The sequence below is a fragment of the Empidonax traillii genome, unplaced genomic scaffold (assembly GCF_003031625.1).
Source record: "Empidonax traillii isolate 1590-97213 ecotype Southwest subspecies unplaced genomic scaffold, ASM303162v1 scaffold75:size1520028, whole genome shotgun sequence".
Classification (NCBI taxonomy): domain Eukaryota; kingdom Metazoa; phylum Chordata; class Aves; order Passeriformes; family Tyrannidae; genus Empidonax; species Empidonax traillii.
Window position 1 is genome coordinate 731,353 of NW_020955268.1, and position 16,046 is coordinate 747,398.

The window sequence follows — 16,046 nt, forward strand, 5'->3', positions numbered from 1 at the left end:
TCTGGGTTCGATTCCCGGTTAGGACACTCCCCGGGCAGATGGAGCTCGCTAGCCCTGTAAGGCAATCCATCTACGTCCTGAGGACCTCGCTGCCACCGTCCAAGCGTGCTTGGCCCCGGCAGATGAACCTCAGGATTAAAGGGTGGGCTCAGTTCCGCGCACGCTGTGTCTCACCTAAAAAATCCAATGTGCAGGCTGGAAGGTGTAAAGACCTTCCCCGGTTCTTCGTTCGTGAAGAGACTGGCCATTACTATAAAATGCAGTAGAAATATTACCGGTTATAGTAAGACAAACTGAGTTGAAATTAGTATTAAAATGGTTATGTATCTTGCATTTGTACTGTTCTTTCTGGGCTTTCAGCCATGTTTGATTCCATAGCCAGTGAGGGTGAATATTGTGTCATGTAGAAAATATGTTAGAAGACTCGTTCATAAAGTAATGCCGTTTTAATAACACTCAAAACATGAATAATTACTGCTTACCTCATCAGAAAAAACACCTTGATTCTGATTGTCCCATAGTATATGACAAAAAGCAATGGTAATATGAGGTAGAAAACAATCAGTAAAGGAAACTTTGTGGAATTTTCTTTGTTTTCTTCTAAAGTCATAAAAATCAAATTTCAAAGAGTGAGAAGATTGATGATAGTGTCATGGACAGTATGATAGTTAAAAATGTCCAAAATGCTCTGTTTTTCTTCCATAACTCTTTCTGTGTTACAAAGGCTTTTAAGATGTTTTATTCTGGAATGTGATCCTGATTGAACAATGCCTCAGCCTGCACCCAATTTGTACATAAGTAGGTGTTCCTACCTGGTGGCTTCTTTTTTAGGAAGCTATAAATTAATCGCATGTCAGATTAATTTTTTATTTTAGCCTTCCTTTGTGAAGGCCATGAAGTAGTTTAGTGACCCTGAACTGTTCTTTTATCCTTAGAAACATTTCCTCTCAAGTAGAAATATGTTTCTGTGGTAAAGGGTTTGCTGCTCTGAATCCCTGAACATAACAGAAGTTTGGGTTTTCTTTCAAGCCAGACTGGTTGTCTTTGAATGATAAATGTTCAAGTAAATAATGTTCGCTAACATTTTGAAAGCTTATTTTTTTCTTTTAGGAATTTCTGAAAGAAAATGTTAATGGTGGCAGGCAACTCTCATGTGAGATGTATTTAACTGTCTATGGCATTGAAATATGTGACTACCTTCTTGGCCAATCAGTATCTCTGCTTTTTAGCAGTTCACTGTGCTCATAAACACAGAGCCTGGGAGTATAGCTTTTGCTCCTAAAAGCTCTGAGTGTGCACTCTGTGTTCAAGCTGTTGTAATTTCTTACATAGTCCTTGCTATATGTTTGATTGTCCTTCACTGAGATGTGAATCTTCATGCTGTTACCTAGATGCAGGTTAGGAGGCTTACCTGAAACACGTACGCTCACAGCACATTGTTCAGAGTTTTACCACCCTGGCTGTGAGAATTTCTGTGAGCTCTGGCAATGGTCTTGAATTACATACAGCTTAAGGAAGGGCTTGTCTACCTACCCATAACGAATAAATCTGAAGTAGTCATTGAGAAAATACAAAGTTTTCCTTTGTGTTTTCTTAAGCAATGTAAGCATGTTAAAATTAATTGGTGCAATCATAGTTTAAAACTCACTAACTTCCACTTGTAACCATTTGCTACCACTTATAACCATTTCCATATAGTGAAAATAATGTCTTAAAATCCTTGTGTCTTCAAAAACTCTGTATCATAGTGGTGATACCCCAGATGTGTAGTCTGCACTACAGTGTACCTGCTAAAAAAATATCTCATACTTATTAATTGATTTGGGATGCAAGTGATAAACTCTGTGAAAACAGGTTATTCATTTCACATGCTTTGTATAAATCAGTTTATTATGATACTCTGTTTAATAAGTTTCTGTCTGGACAAAGAAGTTATTAATTTTCAATTGTTTTTAATGGCATGTCCGAGTGAGTGAGAAAGAGTTGATCAGCATGGCTTACGAAAAACAGCAGGCCAAGTGAAAAATATTACATGGTTTTACGGATATTTCCATAAACTTCTGGTTTTGATATATTAATTTTTCAAGTAATTGAAAAAAAAAGTGGTCAGCATGACTTTTGTGTAAATGTAAGAGCCTTGATTTTATTTGTTAATAGAAATACATGATGTAGGTACAGAAATAGAAATTATTGTCTTGATACTTTTCATGTAAAAGTAAACTCTGAAAATGTTCTAATATAGTAACATTTTTCTTCAATTTTTCCCCCAAGTTCTTTGATGTAATCTCAACCACTGAGAAACCGTTGTCTGAGCAAGACTGGTATCATGGCGCAATTCCAAGAATAGAAGCCCAGGAGCTGTTAAAACAGCAAGGAGACTTCTTGGTGCGAGAGAGCCACGGGAAACCTGGTGAATATGTCCTTTCTGTGTTTTCAGACGGACAACGGAGGCACTTTATCATACAATATGCTGATGTACGTCTCTGATATAGTACTGAATATTCAATTTAGGACCTACATAGTTTACTATAGCAAATGGATTTAGCCTTTATATGAAAATATGAAAGCTGTGGGAAATATTTCCATCAGTGCTGAAATCAGGGGAAAAGGTCATTTTAGGAAACAAAGTTAAAATATGAAGTATCACGTTATTCAATTTCTTTTATCCTATTGATTTATTGATTTATTTATTATTGAAAAGCCAAGATATTTCTGTGTATCTTTTGAAATCTAGAACTTGTTACTATTAATTTATGCATGTACCTTTATGTATTTTTAAACCCATTTTCATAGTTGATGCCAATTAGACTACTTTTAATTCAGACAATAAAGATTCAGCTGAGTCTTTCTGAAAAATGGATATAGTCATGGAGAAGAAAGTAATCAGTGCTGGTTTTATACAGTTGGGAATTGAAGTCCCTGCTGCACTAGAGGTGCTTATATTGTTTTTAGCCCTATAGTTGCTGTTTTGTTCAGTACACAAGTGCTTATGGATGTTGCACAGTGTATATGCTTCTAAGGACCAGAACTGACCCCCTTTATTGCTCTAACTGAAGAAAAATTGGTGACTGAATTAGCAATATGTTATATTGTTATATACCTTTAGCCAGTGTATTTCTTTTTATTCTTCCTAATGTATTACTTTTTTTTTTAATGTATGTATTTTTCTTTTTACCTTTCAGAATTTAAAACTTACTAGAAATGTGACATTTCACATAGCATTACTAGATTTTTTTCTGAAATTAGGCATTGCAGAAAATCATTCTCAGTTGTGATTCAGTAATACTGTCTCTTCAGTCTCTTGTAGCAAAAGTCTCCTCATGTTTAGTCACATAATGATATTTACACTGAGGGAATTTCCTTGTCTAAATCCCCAGCAGATGCAGCACGCCTGGGGGAACTCAATATTGTGTACCTGCTTTATTTCCTTTTAATGAGAGGCAGTAATATTTTTCAAACTTCATAGAGATTGGAAGGCTTCTATAAGATCAGTGATTATGGAGACACCTGTCATGGCTGGAATGTTCATTAGTTCTCACCTACTGTTTTCTTTGTGGAAGTGAACGTTGCACATAGTGTTTATTTTATTTTGATTTTTATGACCTTAAAGTATTTTGATGTGTCTTGATGCTCTCTGATCTGACCCAGCAGAAATAAATGTACGTTGTCTACTTGATGTGACTGAAATAATTTTGTACAAATCATTTTGGTAGGGAAGTTCGAGGAGAGTGTAGTGCAAGGGATTTATTTGTTTTGCACTGGTATGAAGAATGTGGAATTGGGTCTCAGTGTCTGGTGAAACCACACTCCTGGATTACTGAAGGTTCCCACTGAAGATCAGAGTGGTGGGACATTTGTTTTAACAGTGATCCTTTAATTGCATAAGTGTTCTCTCTCTGGTTTTACCATTATTTTAAAGTCTAATCTTAGTGTAACTAAGTGTGATAAATTAGTTTATCATTCAGCTTAAGGTGAATTAATTCATTGCTGTCCATTCAAGGCAGCTGTTGTTTTCGCTTCTGGCATAGGTTGAGGCTGTGGCATTGTAAAATTGTTGTTTGTTATGATCTTAATGGTCAGGATGCAGTGTAAATACACAGAATCAAAGGACACTGTCTGCCCTGAGGGTTTTACATAAATAGCAGCAGATGGGCGCCTGACTGGGTCTGGGATGAGGAAATAATGGGAAGTAGTGGCTGTCGTGCTAAGGAGACCTCTAGGACATCAGGGTTTTTTTGTATCATCAGCATAGAAGTGTGAAGGAACTTATTTGAAAGGAATGGGAACTAGCGTTAGTGGTCAATCAAAGTGTAGTCATTATTTAATAAACAACAAAATACCAACACAAAGTGTTCAATCTATGGAAACATTTTTATGATAGAGATCCGTGAATGTTAAAAGCAGGTGACATGACCAAGCTGTCTTTGCTAACAGCAACATATTTCATGAAGTTAATGCTTTAACTCTCAAGAAAAACAATAAACTTACAATGCACTGTGAAAGGAATTTAACCCTCGGGGCTAGAAAGAAAACTGTCTGCATGCTGTGGTAGAGGTTTTCATTGCCCAGTTGTGTAAATGAACTTGAATCACCATCTGTGTTTTTGAGTTTTTTTAATTGCAGTACTTGTTCATTGTCAGGCTGGCTTATGGCAGCTACTTGTGGGAAGAGCTCTCTAACTGTAGATGCTAAGTCTTGTGAAAGCACAAAGCTTTTCGTATGTGTCACTGTACTTCTCTTTGAATCACATGCGTGAGCTGCCTTTAGCTGGTTTAGACTCTTATGGTTTATATTCCTTATTGAAAACCAGTCATGTACTGTATGCTCTGTGCCACGGATTTACTAATTCAAATATTATAAATGCAGTAAGATCAGATTAATGCAGTGTTACTTATCTCCTGTTTATTGTAAGATTTTTTGTTTTGCTTTCATAGTTCTTAGAACTTGAAGTAATTCAGAACTTGGTGTTTTTTCTGGTTTATAATATTTTTAATTTCAGTCTGTCATAGTTTTAAGTTTAACTGTCCTATCTATTTAAATTAAGAGTTTAAATAGTCATTTCATCATGCTGCCTTAAATGAGTGATGCAGTAATTTTGCATTTATTAATTTGTCATCTTCTTAACTGTCATTCCATTTAAGTCAGTAGAAATACTATTTAAAGATCAGAAAATTAATCTAATTCTGTAAAAGTGAGCACTGCTTTCTTACAAGGGCGGGAAATTTGGTGATGCACTTTTGCAGATTCTTGTTAGAAATATTCCTTGTAGAGAAATGATTATTCCCTTTTATGTCTTTACAGAATCAATACCGTTTTGAAGGAACTGGGTTTCCAACTATTCCTCAGCTCATAGAACATCATTACACAACAAAGCAAGTTATTACGAAGAAATCAGGTGTTGTTCTGCTGAATCCTGTGGTTAAGGTAATGCGTACATTCCAAGAACTTTATTTAACTGAAAATAATTTTTGGGGTGTTTCTGTTGTTATTTCAAATATGGTCCTGTGCGACTTCTCAGAAGTTTTTTCATTTTTGCGCATTTTGTGACACTGTTTCTGAGCTTTTCGTACCTTTTCAGTTCTGTGCAAGATATTAATTTAAAATTCTCCATTCTGATCCCTGTAATAAATTTTTGCTATCTTGAAAGAATATCTTCCTACTTTTTTTTTTTGGTTCCCATTTGGATTTCAATACTTAGTAATTCAAAGTAGTAGTTCATTGCCCTTCCCTCTGTAAAGGAAGACATTTCTTTTATATAATGGTGTTTGATAAGTGGTGACAGTCTCATGAAATTTGGAAGACTTTTGACAACTACATTTTGTCTCTGTTTTATATCTCAAAAATAAGTTTTACGGACACAAAAAAAGGTACTGACACTCCAGCATAATTGAAAATTTAAAATAAAAATTCCCTTTTTAATTAGTAGGCTATTGCAGAAAGTCTTTCAGGAGGGAAGTGAAAACGTTTAAGTATTAAACTATATCAGTGTTTTAAGAGCCTCCTTGACTTCTTCCTGTATTTTTGCAATTAATGTCTACCTTGTTGATACTTCATTCATTTGCCAACTCCACTTATAATTTTGGATCTTAACTATAGGTAAGCCTTCTTGATTTATTTTTTTAAAGACTGGTTGCAAGCCCCTGTTTAACAAATTTTGGTGCTACACGATTTGAATTTCTTTAGAGCAGCTGTTCTCAAAAATATTTAAATGGTTTTGGTTTGTAATGGCTTTTGCTCTGAGCTATGATTTTATGGTGATTTTAGTTCTCCCATCTGACAAAAAGTACTTGTATTCTGAAGAAGTATTTCAGAATGAAGAAAAAGAGTGTTGTGAGCATTCCTTTTTAATTTACTTGGAGGCTTTCATATGGGAAAGTAGAGACATTTTAAGTTGTTTTCAAAAATAGTGTATACACTCTGACACCTAGTGTTGGGGGTAATTTATGCGTCATGTACTATTACCAAAATGTCTTTGATCGTTTGCTCAAAATTAATTTGACATTGCCAAGAGTGTTTTTTCATTGTTCGATTTATAACTGCAGAGCAGTCTTTGTCATTTCATGCAATCTTTAATCTTTTTATGCAAATTGCTGTCCCTGTAATAACCTATTTAGAAATTGAAAGTTAAATATGGCAGAGAACTTCCTAGAAAAAAAAAGTTACGGTTTTTAGTTTGTTTTTGCTTTCCTTCCTTCCCACAGTCCTTCATCCTCCTTTACCATATTAGTAAAATTAGTGTTCACCTTCTGTGGCATCGCCCTTGAAAGGAACAGTCTTAATTGTGTCACAAAAGGCCTGTCCCATGTCCCATTTCATGTAGACCAAATCTACCTGCCTGGAATTTTAATGATACTGTAATAATAGAATTTAAATTAGAAAAACGGAGGGCATTAAAAAAGATATCTGCAAGTGACTTCTTTAATGGAAAAGTCTCTCATATTTATTTATAATCTTATAGAAAAAATAAGCATTATGTTCTTCAGTTTGTTATTGATGGATTGACTGGTATGTAAAGCCCCTGGGTAACCTCAGTGCACACCCAAGGTCTTTATTAGTAGGAATGCTATTTTAACCATTATTAGATGTATTTTAACTCATTAACATCTTTGAACTCATGTTATGGAGGTTTTCAAATTTTTTGAATTACATTTTTTTTATGCTTAAGAAATGTGTATGAAGTTGTGAATAAGCTTCAGTTTGACTAATAGAAAAGAGAATCATCAAAAAAATAAGGAATCCCATTTTTATTTAGGTGAATTTGCATTAATGTTTTCATTTGAATCAGAAATACACCTTTGAAGCAAATCTGCTCAGTGCCATTAGGATGCTCGGCCTCCACCACTGAGCAATCTCTGAGGATTCACTTTACTCCTTTCAGCTGATTCACAGCTCTCATGGGAGGCCTCTCGGTTTTCAGAACCAGGAAAGATCTAGCCTGAAATAATGCTTTCTCCCCCAAATGTAGGTTTCAGATCCTGAGCACCAACTGATTCACTCTGGAGATCTGCCGCTATTTCACTAGAGCTAACTAGCACTAGTCCTAGTATTTGCATCCTCTGTGATGTGGCTTTACACATTTTGCGTACACGGGAGAATGATGGACCATAAATATTGAGATAAATGAAAAGTGTTAAAAGAAAAAAATATATTTCTTAGTGGTGGTTCTAATGCAGATAAATAAGTTTGCAAATTATGTGATACGTTTAAGCAGATCTGATGCTGTCTTGCAGGATATGTGCATGTTAGTGAGTTAGACATGCAAAGAAATGAAGAATTACAAATTTAAGTTAGAGAGATTCTTTTCATGAAAATGCACTTATAAACACCTGACAAGTATATAAATTCCATTTTAGCAAACACAGTGTAATTTTTGACCAGTCTCTTCAAGAAAAATCTCTACCCGAGAAATATTAAGTGGGCACCTTGGCTACACATGAATTCCTGGTTTCTATATTGCTTTTGTATAAAAAATTATAGAATGCCATTGTGCTATGTGGAGTGCAAATTGAACAGAAAGAGTTATCTCAAACATGACTGGAACAGTAGGAAGTAAGAAAAATAACTAAAATTTAAGCCATTCATTCTTACTAAGAAAGAAAAGTAGGTATGTTGTTTGGAAGGGGAAAAATTATTAAATTAACTATTTTGGAGGAAGACTTTTTGATAACTGGTAACTAGGAGAATAAACTCCTTCGATTAAAGAATACTTTGTCAAGGATTATTTATATTAACTAGATTTTATTGCTGCCATTTTGTATATACCTGTGAAAATCAAAGGGTTAGCTATATTGTGTAATATTCTGGCTGTAAATCCTTATGGAACACTTGTAAAATCTGGGGCTTTGCACTGTGGTATTTCAGTGTTTTTATCAGAAACTTTATAACCAGATGTTAATATAGCACAGTTAAACAACTGTATTAGAATTGTGTATGATGGCAACACCTTTTCTGCCGAAGTAACATCCTGGATTTTTTATGGATTCTGGCTGCTTCCCCGGATTTGGAATTAAAATAATCTATAATAATTATTTTTTATAACATTGTGAGTTACAAACTTCTTGTGGATCTCTAATTATATTCTTCTTCCTGTTTCTACTTGTGCAGTCAGTTTGCGTTATTTTCATAGGGTATGGCTGCAAGTATGTAACCTTCATTGAACACAAGCTCTCACAGGTCAAAAAACACAGTGTAGATTAAAAGCAAAAATGATTGTCTGAACTCTTAAATTCCCTTGTAGAATTATAGTTATGCACAGTTGGGTACTGTGAAGTAGCTTATGATTGCTTCCAAGTATTTTAGCGTCCATTAGTTTAAGTGGAACAAAATGTTAAAAAGGAGTGAAATGACATTTCAGCTGTGCAGTAGCAAAGGTTACACACAAAAGTGGCTACAGACTAAGGAAGGGTATGGCTTTCTTGAATCAGGTATGTGCATCAAATGTGTGTAATTGTGTCTGAATTCTCAAGAAGATCTGTGTGGGAGAGCATGAGTACTAGATCTGTTTGCTTAATTGTGAGCCAGTTTATTGAGAAAGAGTTGTGACACACTGAGGAAGACTCTGTGTAGTTAATTCTCAGACTTTTGAGTTTTAGAAAAGGATACAAAAGATACAGAAAAGGTGCAACTGTTGTGGTTTAACCCCAGCTGGCCACTGAGCACAGAACACAGGGAATCGTTCACTTCCTCCACAGTGGGAGAGTGAAGACAGTCATAAGGGTAAAAGTGAGAAAACTCGTGGGTTGAGGTAAAAAACAGTTTAATAGGAAAAGCATAAGCCTCACATGCAAGCTGAGCAAAACAAGGAACTCATTCACTGCTTCCTGTGGGCAGGCAGGTGTTTAGCTATCTCCAGTTAAGCAGGGCTCCATCACACGTAACTGTGACTTGAGAAGATAAATGCCATCATTCTGCATGTGTTCCCCTTCATTCTTTTTCCCCAGCTTTATATGCTGAGCATGATGCCATTTGTTATGGGGTATTGGGACATCCCTTTGGTCCACTGGGGTTGGCTGTCCTGGCTGTGTCCCCTCACAGTGTCTTGTACAGCCTGCTAGAATTTGTGGAAAAAGCTTCAAAAAATTCATGTTCACTGGAATCTTTTAATTTTAGAGGAGGTTGTGTATGCATGCATGCCATAAAGATTGCTTCATGTGTTAATCACCTAATAGCTACTGTGAACAAAATTACCCCAGCCAAAACTAGCACAGCAGAAAAGAGTAGATTGCCGTAGACCACAGAGGAAAATTTTATCTAGCTAGAGTCAGTAATACAGGGAAAAAAAAAATATGCTGAAAACAGCATTCGGAAGATTACAGAAATAATAATAGAATCTGCTAATATTTAGCAGAGCCATTTCTGTACCACTTCCCTTTGTGTGTCCTTTATTGACTGGCTTTTTTTTCTGCCACCAAGTGGTTTTTCCAGTGCTTTTGCTGCTCTGAATAATGAATTAGTGGTATGTGAGAAGCTAGCAGTATCTTGTTGAAGAACTATGTACATCTGATCTAAAAAACTTAATGCAGCATGCTTCTTTTAAACAGCATCTCTGTAATGTTGAATGATTTCTGGTTCAGTGCCATCATCTGTTATGCTTGGAGTGCAGGCAGAGCTCGTTGGTACTCTTGCTGAAATCTCATTAATTAAAGCTACAGTTTCCTTTCTGTGTGGCTTTTACCTTTTTCCTACTCTTTCACAATCAAAAATTAGCTAATATAGCAGTTTATTTGAAATTTTGACAAGTTACTTCCATTCCAGTGGTTTTAATATGTTGTCTGAAGATTATAAAACCTAGTGCAAGATGAGCAGGTGTGGTTAGGAAAGGATCTTTGGGTTGTGTTTTGCATAAATAATAGTTTGGTACAAGCTCTAAGGTGGAACTGTAGCACTTTGGAAGGTATTGTTTGCTGACTGCTCTAACTTAGAAATTATTTTTGAATGTCTGTTGGGTATATCAAGGAACAGTCCGGCAGAGAGTATACCTTAGTGTGTGGATGTTGCCAAAAGAATGAGTTAAATATTCTTCCTCACGGGGAAAAGAAACCACCTAACTGGAAACAATGGATGTTTTGAAGTTAAGTCAGGATGGAACTAAGTATGTGGCTAAGTATCTTATATAGTTCAAGAAGACTGTCTTGGACATTTTTGCATACATCTGTAGTCTCCCTACCCCATATGACACACCTCTCCATATGTGAGTGGAAGTAAAAATGTGTTTGTGCCTGTGTGAAAATATTTTAGCCTATTTTAATAATTTGAGTTGCGTGGTGGTGGGTTTTGGGGTTTTTTTGTTTTTTTTTTTTTTTTTTTTTTTTTTTTTTTTTTTTTTTTTTTTTTTTTTTTTTGGTTGGTTGGTTGGTTGTTTTGTTTTTTTGTTGTTGTGCACACATAATATGACTCTGTTTTTCCATTCCTCTCTGTTTTAATCACATGGAATGTCTAAATGAAAAACCATGTTATCACACAGCTTTGTTTTCCTTTCAGTGTACAGAAGATTGTCACTGCTTTTGGAGGGCATTTATGATCCAGGGCAGACAGTTTTTCTATTTGCATATATTTGGTTATCAGAGTACTTAGGTTTCAGAGCTGAATTTATTGCAATAAGTCCAGAGGAATACTATGCTTTAATGTGTTTGAAATATCATGGTTTTGACATAAACTTGACTTTTTCTTTCCTGTGCTTAAAGATTTCACATTCTGTCATGTTCTTCCTCAGGTTCCTTCTTTCTTCTCTATTTTCTCTATTTCCTGTATTTTTCCTCAAATATCTTCAGTATATTTCTAGCCCTTTCTTGAATAAGGGAATACAAACTTAGGGAAGTACTGCACATCATTCCCCAAAAAAGTGAGGAAAACTGGTATTGTATATTGACTTCTACATTCACTTTGTGTACTGATCTTTAAGTAAGATTGCTCAAAGAACAGCTGTGCAGTTAATCTGAGGTCACTTCTGCAGTTTGCACCTTGCATAATAGCTCTTGTGAATCTCAGTTCTACCCTCTTGGTTTATGGCCATTTACAATTTGATTTAGCAGAAAGGTTGAACTTCACAGTGTTTTTTTTACCCAACAGTAAGAAGTCAGATAAAACAGTACTTTTTCCAGGGAGCTAAACCTGTCTGCGCTATTATTCTGTTTTACAGCTCACATTGAGTTTCATCAGTGTGGCTTAATATGGAAAGCAGCTTCTATAACAATTTTTACAGCTCATGAATCTTTATTCTGAAACAGTTTTAAGGAAGTTGCCAGTGAGGTTTTTCAAAACCCCTCTTGTAATACTCACTTGTTCGTTTGAAAAATCTTTTCTACCAGCTACCTTTATTTCCATATTTAATTTGAAGGACTTGAAACACATAGTATATGATTCATGAAATTGATATGAACATTAGGTCTGCTGGCATAGATGATGTCAAAAATATTACTTCTCTAAAAAGATCATTTCTCATCCCCCCATTGATAGGCCTGCCTACATGTACACAGCTGTTATTCACGTCTTTTTTCCTCTGGTTCATCAAGTTCTGATAAGTGATACTTGAATACCCATGTGATGAAAATTGTCTGTGATTCTGGTTTTCATAGCCATAAAAAGAATTTTACTGTAATTATCCTTAATACTGAAAATGAAAGATTAGCTTTCCATTTTTGTTGTTGTGGGAAAATAGTTCTTAGCTGCAGTAATTCATACTACTGATATTTTCTATTTAATGTGAAAAAAAGAGAGCAAATACTACTTTACAAAGTAGTTTTCTGCTCCATTTTTTCTGCTTACATGAAAAAAACAGACATCATGCATGTTTATGGACTAGATTCATGAGATTTTGGCAAAGTCCCTCTTTTTTGGGAGTTATTTTAGAGAAGTGTTAAGGGTTAATATACTCCCCTCAGAGAAAGGTTAGGGGTGTTTAGCTTTTTGGTTAATTCCCCATGCTGTGTTCAGATAGATTCTGAGGCTGCAAAGTCTTATGTTTTCATTTCTCTTAAAGCAATATGTTTTGGGTTTAGTCAATTCATTTTGGGGCTCCCTAAATCAACCAAGGTTTTTTTAGCCTTTTTTGCTTTTGTTACATCTACTATTAAGATGAAAAACAGTGACAGAATTTTCTAAAGAAACTGCCTTCTGAACTAGGAAGAGTAAATATTGTGACAGAGAGCATGAGATAAGTAAATAACAGTGATGATAGCATAGAAATCTTATTTACTCATACTGCCTTGGAACGTCATCAGAATTTTGTCCCTCTTCCTCTTTTACAAATCTTGCTTTGGGTAAGAATCTTGTTTTTGTTTGGTGGTTCACTGAAACTGAATACAACAAAGGTGACATTTTTCTTTTTATCCTCTCTTCTCTCTTCTGCTAGAAATAGTGAGATTTTTAGAACAAGGGTTTTAAGCTGAGGCTCATAAATTTGTATCTAATTCTCAAAATGTCTGTTTTTAAAAGTTCAGCATCTAATTGCCTTACTGCTGGTTGTTAATTTGAAAAAGTACCATATTAGAGTTCTTAATGATTGAAATTGTTGCTGAAAATTATAGAAAAATAGCGTTAAGGGAATTTGAACGCTAAGTATTAGTTTTTGGTTGTGTTTTCCATTTTATTGAAAGGTGTTATAATTTAGCTGCAACTAATTTGTAAGTTGCCTTCTTAGCTTAATAATTTGTGATTTCTTTGATGTGGTTTCTCCTAATAAAGGGAGATAGGCAGGAGGAAAACAGCACTAAGGACTTGAGCTTACATATTTTGAAGATGTTTAGGGTAACATTCAGTGTCATAGCTCAGAAAAAGAAAAATGAGGTTTCATCTTCTGCAGCAACCATCTGCTGTTCATACTGGTACCTCAGTGGCTTGCACACAACACAACAGCACCTGCATTCTCACTGAAGAAAATATTGGTGAACAATTGATTCCCTGCTAATTGCGCAGGGTTTGAAACTTATCATGGTCCAGGGAACCATGAAACTTAATACCATTCTAAGAATAATACTTAATATCTAGAAAAAAAATGCTACATGTCCAGAATACTTTATTTTACAAATAAAAGGCAAAATTTCAGATTACAGTGAAGATTTTATTTCTTTAATTACTGCTTTATTGGGGTTTGTCTTTTTGTGAGTTACAGTTAACTTTTAAAATAACTCTCCTCTTTGAAAATGTATATCTTTGTTGAAATTAAACAAGTTATACCGGATAGTCTCAGAAAGTCTTGAAAGGTAATAACAAACTGTTGCTGAAATAAACCTTCAGTATAATGACTGTTGGGGAAAGGGCTGGTGTCCTGCCTGGTGTCCTGCTGGCCAGGGCATCCCCTGTGACTGCTTAGGCCCAGGGAGCAGCCAGCCCTGACTACACACTTGCCTTGCTACTTAGTAGTTACAAGGAGTAATAATCAGGGAACTGTAACACTACTGAACAAAGTAGGTGGGAGGATGTGGCTTCAGAAGGCAGTAATGCCTTTCCCAACCGGGGAAGAAGGAACTCTTTTGCCTGCAGTGGAAACAATTATGTACTAATAAGAGTGGTCTCAGTAAGGTTCTCACTCATCTTTCTTTTCCTACCAAAGAATTGTCTGCCTTGAATAAGTTCCTTTCTATCCTTTAGGTATCTTGTCATTTCCCAAGTATTCTTCCATGGGGAAGCTCAAAGCCATGCTTTTGCCAGTAGTTCCTCATGTTCTGATAAAGGGTTATCTATCAAGCAGCGCTGAAACTTAGTCTGAGCTGAGCCAAGTCAGTTCCTGTGCTGTGGCATTCATGTAATTCAGTTTCTCCTGGGGGAAGCCACCAGACAGAAATAAAGTAGAATGTGGTAAAGGTGGTAGATTTCTTAAGTAATTCCGTTTGGAAATAAGGTATATCACTAGGATTACGATCAAGTATGCTCAAGTGCTAATTTTTGTAACTGAATTTGTCCAAAGTGCTTTTATATTCTGTGGTCCAAAATTAATAATAGAAAAATCTGAACAGTCACAAACTAAAGAGAGATTTATAGTAATGTCATAAGAAGAGGGCTGCATCGTAAACAGGCTCCTTCTGGATGGAATTGTAATAGGCATTAACAGTCTCAGGAGTTCTGTCTGCTGGCATTCAGATTAGTTTGATTAGGTATGAAAAACTTGGTGGATTTGCTCCATTTGATTTAGAAGCAATTCTTTTGAAATAAAAATTTCTGTGACTTGTACTGATGTGCATTAAAGTGTCTAACATTCGAGAATATTATGTCCCATTTTACTGTCACGTTTCTTCTGTAACTTTCAGGATCTTTCATACACATGTTTAATCTGTAGAGGAATTAAGCACTTGCAGGAGCTCGTGAACTTTATGATCAGACATGACTTTATTTCTAACTTTTTTATGATATGTTAATATGTATCCATTTATTTGTGTGCCTTATTGATTATTAAGTATTGACAGCTGTCTAAAACTATTTAATGATTTCATATTCAACTCAGTGGAATTCAAATAGATTTAGTGAGACAACATACTTGCAGTAGAAAGTCTTATCCTTGTTACTGTCCACCTTACTTGCTGTTTGTATAATAGTTATTAAGGAAAGGCAGTTATCTGAACCACTCACATTTTGTTTTGAACTAAAGTTTAAATTAATGTCTAACACATTGCAAATTAGAAAATTGGGTTTCTTTCTTTTTTAATGCCAGAATTGCACACTGGTATGATGTAGATGACTGTCTCTTCTCTTAAATCTTTTTCTTACTATCTGATGAAGAAACTAGTTGGGTGCAGTTTAACAGAGATTATATCAAACAAAGCTGATCAAACTTCAAGTAATTCTTTGATTGTGAAAAATCTGGCAGAACTATGATAATGTAATGCATGGGATAAAGTGGTAAAATGAATGGCTGAAGGTTTTCATAAAAACTGCAGATAGTGATTAGTGTACTGGTACACTGATAACAAATCCTCCAGCAGATCATTTGATTCCAGTTTATGGTGCCATTTTCTTTGATTAGTCCTCTGAAGGATCATCATCAGATTTTTTTTATTCATAAACAAGCTTTTGAAATGCCACATTGTCAATATATTCAAAAAGTTCTTCACTTAACTACTGAATCCTTGGACTTACACAATAAAAAAATCCATCAAATTTCAATTCTGTTACTTTTTACCTTTTAATGTACTTATTTCAATGCTAAAGCCATTATGTTAATATATTCAAGTAGTAATTTTTGTGAGGTGCTGGAGCGGGTCCAGAGAAGAGCAACGAGGCTGGTGAAGGGACTTGAGCACAAGTCCTATGAGGAGAGGCTGAGGGAGCTGGGGTTGTTTAGTCTGGAGAAGAGAAGGCTTAGAGGTGACCTCATCACTCTCTACAACTACCTGAAGGGAGGTTGTAGCCAGGTGGGGGTCGGTCTCTTCTCCCAGGCAACCAACAATAGGACAAGGGGACATGGGCTCAAGCTCTGCCAGGGGAGGTTTAGGTTAGATGTTAGGAAGAAATTCTTTACAGAGAGGGTAATCAAGCATTGGAACAGCCTACCCAGAGAGGTGGTGGATTCACCATCCCTGGAGGTTTTTAAGCAGAGATTGGATGTGACCCTT

At 35.6% G+C, this 16,046-nt stretch overlaps 1 protein-coding gene across 4 annotated transcripts in view; it reads left to right on the forward strand.

Annotated features, from left to right (window-relative positions):
* The window catches only part of FER (FER tyrosine kinase), a 150,280-nt gene that overhangs the window by 77,657 nt on the left and 56,577 nt on the right, over positions 1–16,046 (forward strand). For 3 of the 4 annotated variants that reach the window (XM_027880837.1, XM_027880838.1, XM_027880841.1), the window contains exons 12-13: positions 2,272–2,475; positions 5,302–5,424. In XM_027880837.1, the coding sequence (XP_027736638.1) occupies positions 2,272–2,475; positions 5,302–5,424 (327 nt within the window). Of the gene's footprint in view, positions 1–2,271; positions 2,476–5,301; positions 5,428–7,462; positions 7,745–16,046 lie in introns of those variants that run through there. The other variant, XM_027880842.1, reaches the window with a different exon arrangement.